Raw genomic sequence first — 18962 nt, forward strand, 5'->3', positions numbered from 1 at the left:
GCTTTCTGTGGTGGGACTTGTGAACCAGCGCCTGTGCTCAGTGCGTTTACATGGATTCCTCATTGAATCTCCCTTAACCCTCTCAATCTGCCCTTTATTTAATTTATCATCATAATGTTCGTTTGGGGGACAGTAAAAGAAATACCAAGGAAAAGTTCTAAATGCTTTGAATCAAATGAAATTTTTTCCTCATCCTATCAGTGAATTCTTTTCACTTAGATTTCAAGCTGTTGCAAAACAAGTCTTGTTAATTTTCATTTATTCAGAGGCTGCTTATCCCATTTGGCAATTACCACTTCCTTCCCCGCTCTCTCCTGCTGCTGCTCTTATCTTAGCCTTTTTACTGTTCCTCCTCCACCAGAGGGATGGAGAGGGGAATGGATAGAAAATTTAAACAGTAAATGTTGCTACTTTTTTTTTTTAATGAGATCATTGTGAGGCAAAAACTGACAACAGTTATGTTTGGAAAATTGGATTGACTTTTAAACATTCACTGTCTTACAAGTACTTCTTGGTATTGTGGGCAAAGATAGATGGGCTGATTGATGCAGAGAGTACAGAGGGCAACTAGATGAGTGCCTCTCGATGGAATGAGTCTGGCACAACCTGTCTTCCTTCCTTCTCTCCTTTCAGCAAATATTTACTGAATGTACACTGTGTTCTGGGGACAGAATGGTGAACAAGACAAAGGCCCACCTTTCAGGAGCTAGCCGTGGGTTTCTGTCTAGGGGTGCCGTGCTCAAGATCTTACTTGTGAAAATATTTCTCTCCACTCCCCCCAGGACGCAGCCCGTGGGCCTCTTAAGAGCAGGAGCCTTTGTTACCTATGCAGGTAGGATCGTCGGTCCTTCCCTCACTGCTGCTTGATTTCTTCTCCGTGATGAAGCAGTGGGTCTGCTGGTCTGACGAAGCAAGGCTTGGGAGAGACTCTGGGGAGATTCCTCTCATCCTTTAGTCTCTTATGTCTTCGGCTTTGTCTCTCTTGCCCTGGAAACTCAGTCTCCAGCCGTGTGACCGCTCTCCGAGAGCTTTGTATTTGTGTTGGCAGAAGTTCGAATCTGGAGAGCAATACTTCTTATGGATTAATTGCCAAAGTAATTATATTGTAAAATAATACGCATGATTGATACTTAATATATCCCTCTCCGGGGAGCTGGAGAGCTTCACTGATTTGGAGAGGTGAGCCGGTTGCTGGTTTAGGAGCAGAGCTTTGTATGAAAAGCCAAATGGATGGCCTGGGCTTAAAGGCAGGAGCAGAAGATGGGAGGTGGTTACAGGACAGCCACCGTAATCAGGAGGTGTGCTGCTCCACGAAGGTGCCCGCCGGTTACACTCAAGACGTGGTAAATCTCCAGGAGATGATGGGCAGCGGGGCGAGAGGAGAGGAATCTTTCTTTTTTTTTTTTAATTGTATTTAGTTATTTAGTTATTTATTTATGGCTGTGTTGGGTCTTCGTTTCTGTGCGAGGGCTTTCTCCAGTTGCGGCGAGCGGGGGCCACTCTTCATCGCGGTGCGCGGGCCTCTCACTATCGCGGCCTCTCTTGTTGCGCAGCACAGGCTCCAGACGCGCAGGCTCAGTAATTGTGGCTCACAGGCCTAGTTGCTCCGCGGCATGTGGGATCCTCCCAGACCAGGGCTCGCACCCGTGTCCCCTGCATTGGCAGGCAGATTCCCAACCACTGCGCCACCAGGGAAGCCCGGGAGAGGAATCGTGTTCTCCTGTTCAAGCTTGTTGAGAACGAGCCTCCCCGTGTCTGCAGTGGGGTCCTGCGGATGAAGACTCCTCCCCTGCCGCCCAGGCTGCCGAGCAGGCGCTCTGTAAAGCTTCTCCCTCCCCTTCCCTGCCGAGCAGGGCACACGCAGCCTCGCCGCACAGCTAGAACGCCTTATTTATTGATTCGGGTGATCCTAATGTGCCTATTTAATACCCTTCTAAAAGCGCTTTTTAGCACATGAGCAAGTAAGGAAACCCACTAAATCCTAGGCACAGAGGGCTGTTTAAGGATGTTCCTGCCGCTGCATACTTATGGACAGGGGCTGGAGTTATGACATTTATCTCTGTTCGCTAGGGCACTGATGTATATCTGCTGCATCTCCCATGGAGAGCTGCGCCTTATCTTGAGAGAGAGCAGTGAGAGCACAGCCATCACTCGTGCTGCCCGGGCGGGTGGGGACTCCTTGCGGGAAGCCATGTCGCCCCCTACCGGCGGGGGTGGGGTGAGCGTGGTGGCACATGCCATGGAGACTTGGGCGGAAAATCAAGGATTTAAAACAGGAGCGAGAACAATACAGTTCCTAATAGCTCTCCTCAGGGAGGAATGTTTTAACCTGCTTCCTTTTTTTTTTTTTTCTTTTAAACTGTATAGATTTTTTTTTTTTTCAGTAAATTTATTTATTTATTTATTTGGCTGCGTTGGGTCTCTCTTGCTGCATGCGGGCTTTTCTCTAGCTGCGGCGAGTGTCATTGCGGTGCGTGGGCTTCTCATTGCAGTGGCTTCTCGTTGTGGAGCACAGGCTCTAGGCGCGCGGGCTTCAGTAGTTGTGGCACGTGGGCTCAGTAGTTGTGGCTCGCAGGCTCTGGAGCACAGGCTCAGTAGTTGTGGTGCACAGGTTTAGTTGCTCCGCGACATGTGGGATCTTCCCGGACCAGGGCTCGAACCCGTGTCCCCTGCATTGACAGGCAGATTCTTAACCACTGTGCCACCAGGGAAGTCCCTATAGATTTGTTTTTAAAAGAGGTGGTCAAGTGGTTTCTTTTTCTGTTTTTTTTTGTGTGTGTTAAAGAAATAACATGGTTATTGACGATTTTGTGAAAATAGAAAAATTAGAAATGAGTAAGCACTTCCATCATCCAAACAGTAGCCAACATTTGCGCGTAACTCCTTTCCTCTTGTGTTCCTAACCTATTCCCTGCTGGCTCTGAGAGCCAGGAAAGACCTGGTTTGATCTCCATGTCTTATGCAAGGGCCCTTACTAACTTGGATTAACTTGTCTGTTTCTCTGTCCTTAAAATATAGGACTGGTAAATTTAAAGGAGATTAAAAATAGAAAAGTAAATGGAGAGCGAGCTGGAGGGAAGACAGGCTGAGTTCTGTTGTTAGATTGTCCTTGGTACTGGCCCTTGGGAATTTGTGGTTGAGCAGAAATTTAGGGCTCTTTTTGAGCTTCTGAGACCCAGCCTTTTAGGGACCAACACCCACCCCATTTCTTGGGCATATTATCAGGAATCCGTAGAGTTTATAGAATTAGTTTCTTCTAATCTTCTTTCCAGGCAGGATCCCAGTCTCCTAATGAATCTTCCTTCATGTGTTCTAGTGATCCTTCTGGTCTGTATTCTCTATAACAGAGATGTTTCTAGAATGCACATCTGCTCACGTTGTCCCCCTGCTTATAATATCTCAGTGGTTCTTTTGCCTTCACAATAAGGCTTTGAAGGTTCTTCATGGTCTGAGCCCCATTCATCTTTGTAGCTTTCGCCTCCCTGCACCTCTACCAAGCCCTCTTCCTGAGCAGAGGCACTTGACGTGTCCAGAACCAGCCATGCTGGCCTCAGGGATTTAACACATTTTGTTCTCTCAGCTTAGAGTGTCTGGCCCCTTTTCTCCTTTCATCATCAACCCTTCACCCCCAGGAGTCCAGCTCTAGGTATGTGCTCTCAAGGAAACCTCGGTTTAGCATCCTGATTATCTGTGTACATGTCCGTATGTTCCTTGCCCACCTCTATGCCCACTCCTTAGCCCAGCGCCTGGCATGGAGCGGGTGTGCAGTCCATGTATGCCGAACGAACAGAGCAATGCACAAAGATTTTCATACGGTCATCACCTGCCAGGTCTCTGCTCCCATCTCCTTCCTCCGGGACTGCGCAGGTTCCCTGAAATGCAGAGTCAAGGTACCCCACCTGCTCTGATTGCCCCACTGTGTGCAGTAGAGGTCTGGAGGATACATCAGATGGCATCGGAGTGACCAGTCCATTTGGGGAGGATGGTGTGCTTGTTAAAACAGACTAAAATTGTCAAAGCAGTGAAGTGAGGATGCAGTTAGAAAACATATGTGGAAGTTCATGGGGCAAAGAGTGATTGGGAGGAGCTCCCTGGAGGGCGTGGAGCTTCAGCCAAGTCCTGAGGGCTGTTTCCTGGTCTGCCAATGATTATTACTGGTCTGCTGCTGAGTTCCAAGGACGGGAGCAAGCCTCAACAAGCAAGTCATCTCCTCATCCTAGCCCTGGACACTCCACTCCATGCACTTTGATGCATGTGTGCGTGCATTTGGGGCAACTTCTCCCTGGTACTTTCTCCGTTACTTTTACCACTCATCCCCTTCTGTCACACTGTACGATTTACTTGTTTAATATCTTTTCCCTCTACTTACAAGTTCCATGAAGGCAGGGAATTCTCTCTGCTTCATTTGCTACCATGGAGTGAAACCTAGCACCTGGAATATTGCCTACTTCATAGTGGGCCTCTCATCAATAGGGAGCATTTCCCAGAACAAGGAAATCCTGTATGAGAGGCCATATAGAAACTGAGCATTTACCCATCTGCTCTTCACTATCTGTGTCCCGGGGAACTGGAAATACATAATTAAAATGCATGATCCCATAGTTCTATCCCCAGCTCTCCAAAAAAGCAAGTCCAAGTGTGGTTTTTCATCAAAGCTATCTTACCATGTTGTCCCTGCTGCTTCTGAGCTAATGGAGTAGAGACATGACAGTGTTAGGACCACACTGGCATCGTGTTTGGAACCAGTGGTAATACACTAACTAGCAACTTCTACTGCCGAGGTTCTCAGCATCCTGATTGGAACCCGCCCCATCCTTCTGAGCACTGGTCCTATGTAGGTGGCGGTCGATTCGATGGCCATATCACTGTGAAAATGCCTTTGATGAATCGAAACTCATTCCCTTATCTTGTTCTTCTGATGCCACAGCTGCTGTCTTGTTGATTTAAAACTGAGACTGAGGATATATAATCTACTAAGTTTCTGTTTCTGACCGTCGTGTTCCATAGAAGGCTGTTGTTTCTATTCCACTTGGTGTGTACCTTTTAAACAGCAACAGGATTGTGGGCTTGTCCTCGTCAGTCTTGACGTATAGTAGAGGATTGTCCAGAGAAGGGTTGCTCAGGATTCTTAGACTAAGAATTGTGTGATGAGGATAATGCTGTAGCTGATTAAGTCATGATCAGCAAGTGTTTGGCTGCTTCTTAGCTCGTGTGTCGAAGGCTGGGGGTGGACATGAGGATATTTGGTGAACCCACAGGCCCCGGTAGAATCTGCTGGAAGGCCAGTAGTGCAAGGCCAGTCTAGTCTGAAGGGTCAGTTCGCCTATGGGAAGCTTCCTCCCTATCCATCACACTGGTCCTTGCCACCCAGGGGTTGAGGTTGAAATGGTTAACCCTTCTGAATTACTTGAGTAGGCACTTACTGTTTACCAACACTGCTAGAAGCATCTAAATGGTAAATTACCTGATTTAACATGTATAATAATCCTAGAATGCATTTAAATTGTTATCCGTGTTTCTCAGGTGAGGATACTGATCCCAGTTGTCTGTGCAGATGGCATCCTCAGAATGAATCAGGGCAGGTAGGACATAGCCATGCGTGGTAGCCCTGAGAGGCAGAACTAGGACTAACCCTGCAGCACTTAACTCTCCCTGTGAGGGTCAGGGTTGGCCGGCATGGTAATAAGAGTCCTATAAGACTGGGGTTCCAGTTCCCTGTGGAGATTCAGGCCTCTATGTGAAGCCCCTGGATAAATGTAACACATTGTCTTAGACTGACTACTCTACGTCTTTTTCGTCCATCGCTAAGTATCCAGAGCACGTGCGCCTGCTCTCCGACCTCTGTCTGCTCCACTGAGAAAGAGGTACGCGGGCCTTCCCGCACAGGAGCAGCAGTCGCCTCTCCCGCCTTCCCCTAGCCTTTGCCGAGTGCGTGGACGCGGCGATTCGGAGGCATCGGGCACAAGTACCAGCCTAGAACCGGTGACTTCTCAGCCATCTGGGTTCTCTGCACACACAGGAAATAGGACCAGAGGTGCGAGTGGAGGATACGGGGATGGAGAGGGAGACGGCATGCCGCACGCTGGCATGTTTGCTGCTATGGCTCTTATTACAGTTCTAAGGCAGTGTTAAATTAGCCAGTTAATAAAAATGAATATACCATTGGAAGCTACATTTGTGTGGGCCTTGTTGTTGGTGGTGTTAAATGGGCTAATTTAACACCATCCTAGAATGGTGGTGATTGTGATAGCAACAGCCCACAAGTTCAGGAGAAGGTGGGGGTGGTTCCCTCCACAGCTTCCCCGGGCAGTGCCGTGTGCCCTGTGTCTTTGTTTGGTGAGGAGATGGGATAAACAATATCTAGACATCAGCTGTTCAGTGGCCCTTGGGACTCTGCTTCATGGTCAGGGGGATGTCTTAGGAGTCTCTCCCTGGCAGACTACATTGCAATCATTTTTGTGTACCCATTTCTTCGCATGTAGCTGTCTATATACTTATTCACCCCTGGATGCCATTCTAACAATGGCTTTCCATTTCACTCAAAACTGGAGTTCTTATTGTGGCCTACAAGTGTGTCCTTTCTACCCCTCCACAATATGTGTATTTCTAACATGTGCAACAGTGCTTGGCATACAGTAGGTGCTTGGTAAATATTTGTTGATGAATGAACTCCAACTAATAGCCACAGTATTCTCCTGTGATACAGAGATCTAGACAGGTGTGTTGGCAGTCATGTTGTGAGTATAGATTTTCATTTTATCTCAGCACTGGCCAACATCAATCAACAGAAGAATTTGTTCGTGTTCTCCATTGAGTTCTTGTGCCCCCTCCAATCTACTGTCTGTTCCCACTCAGGTAGAGATAAAAGTAGAAATAGATCTGCTCTTCTAGCTGCTGCCCATTCGTCTTCTGGAGCCAGCTGGGTCGGAAGAGAAGGGCCAACAGTGCCTTTGCTCCTGTGGCTTTCCCCTTTCCCAGTTCCACATGACAGGATCTGGGCCAGTATCACAATTGTTGGCACAGACGCCCTGTTTTCCTCCACTTTCTAGAATGGATCCTCATTATTGATTCACAGTAAGTTCATGGTGTGGGGCTGCCCAGATGACCATGACTAAATGCCCTTAGCAGCTCCCCTCCTTCCAGCCACTGCAGCAACCGGAAGCGTTCCCCACATATTTCAGACCCCCTTTGGGGTTGATCCTGCTCCTGATTAAAACCACTAATCTCTAATAGAAGAACAAAGAAAACATCCTATTACAGTTATCTAGAAAATGGGGTGGAGTGCAGAAGTTCTGTTGAGCAACATAACTTATTTTTCTTTTTTTGAGGCCCCAGCTGAGGTTAAGTAAAGATGAATTAATAATGAAGTGAAATCAGCCTGGTTATATGACTTAACTCCATTTAGCTATGTCCTACAGCCCCAGGGGCATCAGTTGCTGAGAAAACAGACATTAAATCTGTATTCACCATGATCCTTCTGTGTTGATCTGTGCAGGAAAATGGACCACGTTGCCGTCTATATTCACATCTTCTCTGAGTTATATTTTAGGAGGGAGATTAGGGCCAGACTCTGAGAGCCTTTAAGGAATTATATCAGATGCTGCAGTGTTAACAGTGAAATTGGAATGAAAGCTCAACTTCTGAGAGGTTCAGTACCAGCCTGCCAGCTGCCCAGGAACATCCTGGGATGAAGCTTAGGGGAATCCAAGGGAAGTTAGGTCTTGGAGAAGAGTTTTCTAGAGCCAAATGTGTCCTTTCCTTCTCAGATGGACTTGGGAGGTGTAGGCAGAGGTGCCTTAAACCATAAGAAAATCACTTTTACTTCTTCCTGGCAAGATAGGGCATTCACTAAATGCGTCCCTATCCTTCGGACCACGTAACCCCCTCACATGTGGACCTCTCTAGGTTTTCCTGTGGCCATAGCATTCTATCCAGATAGTTACTGAATTTGTCATTAATGTAGATGCATACCTGCTTTGCAGAATTAAATTACCTACTTGGGTAATTAGGGAGCATGAAATTTTAACATATCGCCCAAGTATCTAGGTATATTTCTAAAATCTTGCTGTAGTCGATCAGTGGCCTTTTTTTTTCATACAGTATCTACAAATGGTATTTATTTAACGTTTTTTCCTTCTTTCTTTTTCTTTCTTTCTTTTCTTTCTTTCCTTTTTCCTTTTTTTTTTTTTTTTTTTTTTTTTAAACGGAGCTACATGATGGTGAGGTCTGGATTCAGACATGCTCATTTTGAGCTACTTGAACAGCAAGCTGAAACATGAAACTAGAAGAAACCTTAGGATGATAGCAAAACAAATAAAAATTAAATTCTTTGATTGTTTGCCACTGTACCAAACACGTGCAAAGAGCACTCCTTTTCAAGAAAGAAAGACCTAAAACCAACACAACCAAAATTTAAATACTACTTTTGCCATTTGAAATTGTCTAATCAGCCTCATTTTCCTCTATTGACATCATCATCTTCTGTTTGTTCTGATGCTTCATTTTTAGTATCTCTATGGGCTTATGAAAGCAGAAAGATTGCCTGGGTTGGAACAAGCTTCTCTACCATTTCCTATGTGTCCGTTCTCAACCAAAATAAATCAGCACAAATACCAGTGTCTGCTCCTTACCAGGCCTTTGAGACCTGCTTGGAAGAAAAAGGAGGGTATATCTTATCAGGCTAGCTGAAATCAACAAGCAGGACACCCTTCAGCAATAATAGTGTTGCCCTTTGGAGTCAGAAGGGCGTCTTTCTTAGCATTACCTTTGACAGCTGATTGGCCAGACCATTCTCAGCACGTAACCTGTGAGTTCCAGTGATTTGATCCTATCAGCACATTAAGATCATTGTGCATAACTCTTAGAATTTGTTAAGAGAGTATCAAGGTAGGATAACCACATTGGTGTATATTATTTATGCCTTTTCTCGTTATTAAAAAGAAAAAGTAATTTCAGAGTTCTAATGTAAAGCTGAAGTACACTTTGCATAAAGAGTATGATGGATTTTCTCACTACTTGGAATTGCTGTGCTTGAAGGAAAATGGGGAATGAGAATGAATATAGTCCTATAAATTAAGCCTTGAAACCCAAACAGTGCTGTGTAAGCAAGCTGACTACAAATCAAACACAAGTGTTTGCTAAAGAATACGTGATCTCAGTTGAGGCTGAACAGAACCAGCATCTTTGTACATATGTGTATATTTCTCTTGACATGTGCAAAGACTTGTTGCATTTCCATTCCTGTGGCCTCAGATCTCTCTGGCAAAAAGTATCATCCATTCATGAAGAAGAAAACTGCAGAGCAGATTTCCCCAAATGGCAAAGAATAATCTTCCTCAAATGTTGACAAATAGCAGGGGGGACTTGGGTGGGTTTTCTAGCTTTAAGGATCCCCAGATTTCCTATGTTTGTTTTTTAATATGTGATTTTCATTTCTTCACATTGTTCTGGCTAGCATATACAAGTCGTGGAAGGCTAGGTCATTGTGTGGATCACAGCGATCAAGCCCAGTGTGTTCATTCTTTTCAGCCCCATCCTCCAGGCAGCTGCTGATAGCCTTCCTGGAGCAAGTGCTGGAAACCGTCCAACTCCTCATTTTACAGATGAGGAAACAGAGGCACAAAGAAATGGAGCAGCCTCGTCATGGTCACAAGCTGTATTAGTCGTAAGGCAGGGGCTTCTTCCCATGGACTTTCATCTCTATACCTTGTGCTCTGGCATAGCATGTTCTTAACTCACCTTTTTTGAACAGATTGCTCCCAACTCAGAGCCAAAGCTACTTGAAGCATGAGTTCAGATGACACTGTGATCTCTTGGAGTCGATAGTAAAGTTTGGAGTAGAGCGTATTTTCCTTCTTAGAACCTCATGTCAAATCTCCAGTTACTCTTTAGCTTATTCTGATGACTGCATTCCATTTGATCTATTTTTCTCTAAGTTGTTCAGCAGCCGTGGGCCAAAATCATTATGTTCTGACTGAACCAGGAGATGGTGGCAGCTAGATTTGAAACTGAAATGCAAAGCATGTGCAGGGTGCAGCAAGTTGTTCGCTTTGGGTGATTGAGGATTATGGGTGAGGGAGTCTGGGAAGGTGGGGCTGAATTGCATCTTTCCCAACTGGGAGGCAGTTGTGGCATTTGGGGTGGAACTTTTCTGGACTTCCCATGAATTGCAGGATGTTTAGCGTCTTAGCTCCCCCTCCAGGGTGCCATAGCACCGTCTCCCAGGGGAAACATTGGGCGCATCAGTAAACCACTCCTGCAGTTTTCCAAACACTCCCAGGTGGTGTTTGCACAGCCCCGGAGTGAGAGATCTATTGGTTGGTAGCAGTATTGGAGAAGGAAGATGGAAACATGGAAAAATGGTTCTCCTGCTTTAGGAGTTGGCAATCTCTTTTTCAGTGGATCAGTATTTAACAATGGCATCCAGAAAGAGAACTCCCATGCCACCCTGATGCCTTATGCACAAGTTAGTGGCAGGGATGGGGGTGGTGGAGAAAAATTTGCTAAAATCACAGTGGAAAAAATCAGTAAAGGATGTAATTTCTGCTTTCATGGAACTGTCACTTGTTGCCATCCATGCTGTTTCTTTCTGGGAGCATGAATAACAGCAGCTTGATTTACTCCCTTCCTAAATTCCCAGCTGTTGTCTGTTCTTCATGCTTCACAAACGTCAGTGAGAAATAAGTCCTGGCATCTGAGAGATGCAGACCATTTCTTCCTAATCAGCACCCTATCCCTCCTGGCTGCTCCTTACTCCTGCCATGTTCTTTATAATCAAAAGTGTTAGCATTGTGTTGTATTTTTCTTGTAGTATCTTTTTACATAAGGGTATGGTAACTCTGCATTCGCCTGGAAACTAAAGTTCCTAAAAATATTTTCAAAAGATTCAACAGCATTTTGGGGGTCATTGGATCTCCCATCAAGCAGTGGTTTAGACCATGGTTAAATATACTAAAACTTACCAGGACGATTATCCTCTAAAAGTATTAGCTTGTATAGTAATACATACTTTTCAGTGTTTTCACATATTTTTCCCCTCTGGGTGCCTATTACAATGCTGTGAGGTAGGAAGGGCTATTGTTATCACCAAAGAGACTCAGAAAAGTTGTTACTTGGCCAAGGTCACATAGTTTCATTAAGGACGGAACTGGCACTTAGTACCCCGCCATTTCCTCCTCTTCCTTTTCAGGGACTGAGGGAGGAGACCAATTTGATTTGTCCTCTTTGGATGTCAGAACAATGTTTCTTTTTTTAAAGGAATATTTTAAGCTTTTCAATTCCGATCTTCCATTGAGACAAGTTCTTTATTCTTCTGCCAACGAAATGTGACCTCCTGTCAATCAAATATCTGTGTCCCCCTTTAACTCTTAGTTTTGAAACTTGTCTCAGTAACACAGACCTGCAGTCCCTGTTGCCTGGTGTATATATGTAATGTGGGGAAAAGCCATTTCCATGGTAGTAGGAAGTTAAAGATTTTTGTGACGTGCTGATGAGTTATGAGTCCACTTTTTACTTTCAGTCCCCTTTGAATTCCTCTGCAGAGGTTTGATGATTAGCCAATGACAGAGGGAAGAAGAAAGCTATGATAATGGTTTTCAAATAGATCGTAATTTTAATTGAAAAGAAATCTGACTGATAACATGAAATCTGACTGATAAAACATGTTTAGATAATAGGTATGCACACAGTGTTAGAATAATTATTACCTTTTTTGATTCTGTGAAATTATAATAAAATTTGTTGGGAGAAAGAATGCATAGGAAGCAGTTTGTTTTGTTAATAAGCCAGTTCCTTTTCTGCCTTAGAAGTGAGTGTAGTAGGAAGATTTGGCATTGTGCTTTCGCAAGCACAACACATCAGCTCTCAAATATCCTGACCTGGGCTGTGGTTCTCAGAAGGAACTCGAGAGTCCTGCCAGGCACATCCGTAGAGTCCTTTGCGCCTGCGCCCCTCCTGATTGCCTTGCGTAGCACCCTTCTGCCATTGTAAACATTGGGAGCATCAGTAAGCAGCCCCCCGCTTGTGCTAGATGCGTGTTCCTCTGGCCAGTTGTTGTTCACTCTTTCAGAGTGAACTTCAGGGTTGACTCCTGTCCAGATCCTTTACCTCCTCTGTGTTCTCAGGGCATCCCGTGCTGCCTCTATCGTTGCATCATCCTTGTAACCACGTTGTCGTTGCATTGGCTTGTGACTGTTTCTTTGTCTGGAGTTTTGACACTGGGGACATGGTAGAAACTCTGTAAAGGGTGGGTGGGCGGGTGGTGATCTACTGTTCGGCCTCCCCAACCCCTGCATCCTGAGGAAGAGCATCACTGTGGCGTGTCCCTTTCTCTAGCCTGTCGTTGTGAGTGCCTTACACCGGGAGAGCGAAGGGGTGTGCCGACGGGGTCTCCTGCCACGCATCTAGGCAGAACCTGCAGTCTCGCGCAGCAAGGCGGAGTGTAGGGAAAGTAAATGATTTAGGAGACAGAACGCTTGGGGTGTGATGCTGGCGCCACTCCCTCGTGTATAAAATGACAGAGGTGGACAAGGATACTCCCAAGGATCTCTTAATCACTCTGACTTCGGGAATTCTGTGAAATACCCCTTCTTTAGGGAGACACTTTAGTGAATTCATTACAAATATGAATTTCTGACTCACAGGAGCAGACTCAAATTCTGGATCTGCCATTTATAAACCTGTTATGTAGGGCAAGTTATTTAACCTGTCTTTGCCTCAGTTATCTCATCTGTAAATTAGGGGTGCTCTAAGTATTAAATAGCATGATGCATGTTTTTTTAAAAGTACTTAATGCGGTGCTTAACCACAACGGAAGATACCACTCAGATTACAGTAGCTGTTATTTGTTAGACTAATTTCTTTGTGATCAGTCTATATTCTCTTGATATATGTCAAAAAAAGAACACAAACAAACAAAAAAAAAACCCTTTCGGTGATATGTAAACCTCGCTGTGATAATACCAACTACTTCCTAATGTGTTTTTTAAAAGCCAGCATAGCCTATCAGATTATCTGTCTGCTCAGGATAAGACATCCAAAAACAGAATTCCATAGGCTAAACCAGGATCCTGGGCAGCCTGAGTTAAGATGAAGTGCATTCAGCCCAACTGATAGGATTCAATGGCAAGAACAACTGCCTGTCAAAAGATATGGCTTATAATCTGTGCCTCATAACCAAGTTGGCATGTGACTTTGTGTAGGTCATTTAATTTCTCTGATTTCCTGTTTCCTCCTCTGTGAAAATACAGTGTTTGGGCTGAACGATTTCTAAGGTTCTTTCCAGCTGTAAAATGTGATTCTGTAAATGTTTAGGTGATACGTGTAGATGTCCTTACAGTCATTTCCTTTTGTGTTTTAGGCTGGAAACCTAGGAAAGATAGGCAGTGTGGTTTTCTTCTCCAAGTTTTCCTTTAGGTTCTGTGTGTTATAGAATTGTTGTCAGTGTATGTGTTTTCTAGGTCCTTTATACATGAACTTGTATTAAAGCATGTCCCCCAACCCCTTTCTTCTGTTGAACACTGGGTGTTAATCCCTTTTCCATGTTATCTTGTTAACTTTGACCCGTGATTCTTGCCTCATCGAATCTTTGTTCTCATCTGATATATATTAAATAAGCAGATCCTCAATGTCTTTACCACAAAAGCACTGAATTCAAGTGCTGTGATTCATTCATTCCTTTAACGATCTTTTTACTGCACTTTCACCCAGCTTCAGGCCACCCTTTGCAGCCAGATTATTTTGCTGGACTTCAGCTCTGAGTTGTTTAGATGTCCGCCTACCCTGTAGCTCAATTTCTTTGCTCTTGAGGGTGATCACCAACCTTTTTATCCATCTTAGAAAGCTTGTAGGCTTTCTCTCCAGAAAATGCAACATACGGGAGAAAAAGGGTGTAACCAGCCAAGGAAAGAGAGGGAGCTTGAAACAGCATTGTTACTCAAAATGGCAAATAGTTTAATACGGCTGGCATGTCTCCTGTAAGAGGGACAATGGTTAAAGATGAGTTTGGGAAGTCAGATTCCCCATCTTTGAAGGGCCCTGTGTCCATGCTGCTTAGATTGTACCTCATAGAGAAGTCGTCGATGACTTCGAGTCGTGGACATTCTTAGTGAATGATGAGTCTGAAGAAGGCTATCAGTCTTCTCTTCAGAAAATACATGACCACACAAAGATTTTCATACAGTTTCATTGGATTGGCAAACACTAGCCCAAGCCCATCCTTGACCCACCCCCGTCCCTGACCCCCACTCCCAGGTTAGGAATCCCTAAGGTGAGTAATAGGAAGCAGTAAATGGTGGGTAATGCGTTATGTCTTTTTTTTCTTTTTCTTTTTAGTTTTAGAAATGATTATTACGTAGTAAAGCACACAAATCTTAAGTATACAGCTTGATTCATTTTATATATATAAAAGTACACATATAACTGCAAGTAACCAAGTAAACCACTACCCATGTAGAGGTATAGAATATTTCTAGCATCCCAGCAGGCTCTTTCATGGCCTTCCCCTCAAAGATAACCAGTATTTTGACTTCTGTTGCCATAGATGAGTTTTGCCTGTCTTGGACATCATACCTGGAATCATAATCTTATTTTACGAACTTTATTTTACCCAGCTTTTGTCTGAGATTCATCCATGTTATTAGATATAGTGGAAGTCCCTCCTTTTTCACTGCATTGTCTATTTTTAAAAGATTACTTTTACCGCAATACGAAGACTAGATTGGGAGAATCCAAACTGCAGTCAGGAAGTTTGGGTAAGATGAAGAGGAAAGAACAGATCTGGTTAGGAGGGTTCTGATCTAGAATTCTGCTGGTTGTTTGATAATAGAGGATGGGAAAAGAGAGGTCGCTTTTCTGGCTTGTAAATAATAGCATGTTTGCAAGGAGAAGGTTATTAGGTCACCTTTGAGACCTTGAACATTCGATGCCTGTGGATTTTGGCAGGTCCAGATGAATTTGGTAGAAAGGTCAGAACTAAAGATGAAAACTTAGAGCATCATCAGCTTATAATGGAACCTGAAGCACAGGGAGCGAATGTGATTGCCTGGGACTGGGGGTTAGAGGAGGATGCAGCTGTGAAGGTGCAGGTTCTGACCGCGGAGACTTAGAGAAATAGGAGGGGCACCGGGAGGAAGGGTTAGCAAGGAAGCCGAGCCAAGGGCAGCGTGTGCGTCACAAAGGCCTGAAAGTTGGGAGGAGGCTTTGTGAGGTGTTCTGTAGCACCTCTCCTCTCCCACTCCTCCTGTATGTTTGTGTTCTGTCCGTACATGTGCCTGTCGTCCACACTGAACTGTGAGTTCTCAGAGGAAAGGCGCTGTGTTCCTTCCCCTACTCATTACTTTCCAAAATCTAGCAGAGTCAGTCTTTTACCTGGAAGTGCTCATGGAATGTCCAGGTTGCACTTACTTCTAAGGCAGCCCTGAATGGATGCCCTTCCCTGATGAGCACCTGGGGGGTCTCTTGATGAGGGAGCTTGGGCCCAGGAACAGAGCTGGGTTCAAAGCCCGGGCTCTGCAGAGCCCGAGGGGCAACGAGCAGCGGCGCTCTGGGAACGGCCTCCTTCAGCGAGCTGGGCGGCTCCTTCAGTTACATAAGATGCGTGTGTTCTGGCCGGGAAGAGCTGCCTGAGTGAGTGGTTAGCAAAAATGATTTGTGTGGAGTTATTTTGAGACCCCACAGGAGGGAATGGCAGCCAAACCCTGCAGTATTTTAAACCGCATCACTCATCTACAGAGATTAATCCATTACAGAGTCTCAGCCAGAACGCTGGTAACAGGGAAAGAAGAATCTTTAGGGTCCTAGCAGATTATAAACACCACTTCTCCCAGTCCACACAAGGTGAATTCAGTGGCTTAGACCGAACTCAGTGCCTCCAGATTCTCCCACACATACTCCTCTGTCCTGTCTGCCCTGAGGGCTGGAAGTGGCCCTGCAGGTTTCCTTCTGTGGGGTTGGCCTGGGTCACTGTGCAGCAGCAGTTTGATTATGCTCTCATTCGCTGTATAGGATGCAAATTGGCTTTCTAATAGAGGAGGGAGCCCCCTTTCTATGGTCGCCAAACACATCATTTAGCGATTGAGCTCCTTGTGGTTCCAGGCTGGCCAGGAGAAATCCCTCCTTCCCCTTCCAAAGCATTCACCTTTCTCCTGACTTAAGCGTGAACAGCTGTCGAAGGGTGGATGAATTACAGAATATAGAATTTTCCAGTTTAGCGACATTAGCAGAGAGAGGCTCCATATGAAACACTTCTCTTGTTTTTGTTTTCCTCTTGGCTGTTATGCTGTGAAATTTGCCTCCTCGCTCCCACACCCTCTTGCTGACAGCTGTCCTCTTTGCCATTCAGGAGCCAGCACCTCCCTAGATGGCTGCCTGAGATGGAAAAGGCCTTCTCCCTTTTCCTCCCCAGGTCCACAGTTGTGTAGCCGGAGAGTTCCATGTGCTGGGACATCTGATTGCCTTCTGACCCCGAGGGATCCATCTGGGCTAGATGTGTTTTAGACACTTGCTAGACTGTGGAGGGAGGGTTGAGAAAGAAAGAACCTTATCCACGACTGTCCATCTTGTTTTGTTATATATATTTTAGAGAATAATTATTTAATGACACAAACTGTGGAAACTGAAAAATAGTTACATAAAACAGGCAACCACGTGGGTATACAGCTTTTCAGAGCCCCTCAGATTCCTTACAAGAACGTGCCCTCTGGCATTTATTTTAAACGTAGATGCCTTGTAACAAGCTTCTTATACCCCAGCACTGGTCCTACTAGGCAGACGTGGAAGGGGGCACACTTGAGGAGGAGCACTGCTCACGCTTGTGCGCGTGGGAGAGAGAGATGGCTTCCCCGCCACGTGCACCCCAGAGGAGCCGCTGTCCATGGTCTAAAAGGCTTCAGCTGATGGCATTTCTCTCTGGTTGTGATACTGGACAAGTCTGGCCTGATGGGGAGTGGGGCTGGGATACGGTAAAGCGTGACCTTGGAGCAGAAGGAAGTGAGAAGACACAAACAAGCCAGCATCGAAAGTTTTCAGGATGATGAAAGGGAACCTACAGGCAGCCTAGGACTTGGGAAGAGATGTGCAGGGCGTGAGGCGGCAGAAGCGCGGCTCATTGCTCCTTTTTCCCTGGAATGAAGCTTGATTCTCATGTACGCTCTGCCAGGGAATCCACCCGTTCCTGTCTCTGGCCTCTGCCCCTTCAGACACTCTCGCTGCATGTCCATGCCCGTCAGTAGGTGGGTGCAGCCCCGGTGTCACTTCCCCACAAATAGCAGTTTCTGATTTGCGTCATTACGGCCACTGCGGTCCCCTGAGCGCCTCCTCCCTCTGCTCTTCAGTCCGCCTCCCCCACTCCCCTCCTCCCGCCCTCTTTCCTTGAATGTGTGAGCACATGCGAGCGTGCGCACGTGCACACACCCCGCCTTGGTTGTCACAGCACCCGGAATCGCCATCAGGCAACGCGCTTGATTGCGAGCTGTGTTTGGGGAGTTGATGGTCCCCACCGTCCCTCAACACACCACTGCCACTTCCTCACCAGTCGCACCCTTATCAGAAATCACGATTTGGGGCAAGCTTCTCGTCCGGGGACTTATGCCTCGTGCTGTCCTTCAACCGTGAGTAATGAGCCCACTGGAGCAGCTTTCCTGGCCCTTGAAGACGGGCCCAGCCTGAAGAGACTGGTTAATATCTCCCATTGGCTGCAAAAAATCAGGCAGCTTGTCTGTCAGGTCCCTGATTTTCTCCCTCCCTCTCCTCCCTTCTCTCCTGCTTTTCAAATGAAGCTTTGTACCCGGCGTCACAGTTCAAATCCTGGTGCTCTGGTGCCCTGTTGCCACACTGTGACAGGAGCTAAAAAGCCTCAATTAAGTGCGAGCCGTGCTTTCACTGTCCCACTGGCCACAGTGACGACTGAAATCATCGTTTCTTCAGGGCTGCATCAATGGAAGGCAAAGGACGCAGAAATCCTTTTCTTTCCCTCAGGTCTCCCAAACAGGGAAGATAATCACTTCAGTAGAACAGTCTTTCCCTGAATTCTGCAAAGTGGCTTCTAGGCAGTGGTTTGGATTTGCTGTTCCTTTTTATCCCCGATAGCCCTGTGAATGAGAGAAGGAAATGAATAGACTGCTTATCACCGCACCACCAGGGTCTCCAAGACAGAGTGGAAGCTGGCTGGAATGGAGGCCGCGACGGCCTCCACCTTCCTCAGGATGGGCTCCACCTCTCCCCACAGTCCCTCGAGGGCTCCCACATACCGGGGGTTCCTCCTGCACGGGTGCAGCTGTCTCTTGCTGCAGCCTCCTGCCTGGAGGGAAAGTCTAGCTCTGCCTGGTCACCGGGAGACGGGGCTGGTACACAGCCTCTGCGCACTCCTCCCTGATCAGTCCGACTCAGGCAGCAGATTTCCCCTCCAAAGGTGCCTCTCTCCTCAGCATGTAAGAAGGGTTGCTACCTAGTGAACGAGCCCCGCCACCCCACCAGACGTTTAATTCAGTCGACTAGAAAGGTGTTTCCTATTGGAAGACGCCCTTCATACTATCTAGGCTTAAGGAAGAAAAGCAGGAGGATGGTAGGAAATCAAAACCCACGTCTTGTGCGGGTGTTTAGTCTGGAGAACATAAGTCATGAGGATGAGCGGAAAGAGATGTTGTACTGTCTTCAGATACTTGAAGGGCTGTCAAGTGGGTGATGGATGTTTTATGTGGCCCCAAGGAACTGGACCAGATTTTAGAAGGCCTAGAGGGTCAGGTTGTGGATTTCTGATTTTATGTGGTAAACTCTTGGAAGCCACTGAAGGGTTTTGAGCAGAATACTGTGCTTTAGGAAAATTAATCAGGCAGGAAGAATCAGGACAGGGGAGAATGGAGGGCAGGCAGGTAGATCAGAGGGTTCTTGGCCAGAAGTGACAGGAGCTTGAACAAGCGGAGTTAGGTTGAGGATTGAGAGGATTCCATGGATCATATAAACAGCTA

At 46.0% G+C, this 18962-nt stretch overlaps 2 protein-coding genes across 2 annotated transcripts in view; one reads left to right on the forward strand and one right to left on the reverse strand.

Annotated features, from left to right (window-relative positions):
- The window catches only part of SND1 (staphylococcal nuclease and tudor domain containing 1), a 415142-nt gene that overhangs the window by 289250 nt on the left and 106930 nt on the right, over positions 1–18962 (forward strand). The gene's annotated exons all lie outside the window — the stretch shown is intronic.
- LRRC4 (leucine rich repeat containing 4) overlaps positions 8750–18962 on the reverse strand; it is a 58927-nt gene continuing 48714 nt past the window's right edge. Inside the window, exon 3 of the mRNA XM_082400061.1 lies at positions 8750–18086. Coding sequence (XP_082256187.1) covers positions 18001–18086 — 86 coding nt within the window. The 3' untranslated portion in view covers positions 8750–18000. The remainder of the gene's footprint in view (positions 18087–18962) is intronic.

The sequence above is a fragment of the Balaenoptera borealis genome (assembly GCF_965194805.1).
Source record: "Balaenoptera borealis genome assembly, chromosome: 7".
NCBI lineage: Eukaryota > Metazoa > Chordata > Mammalia > Artiodactyla > Balaenopteridae > Balaenoptera > Balaenoptera borealis.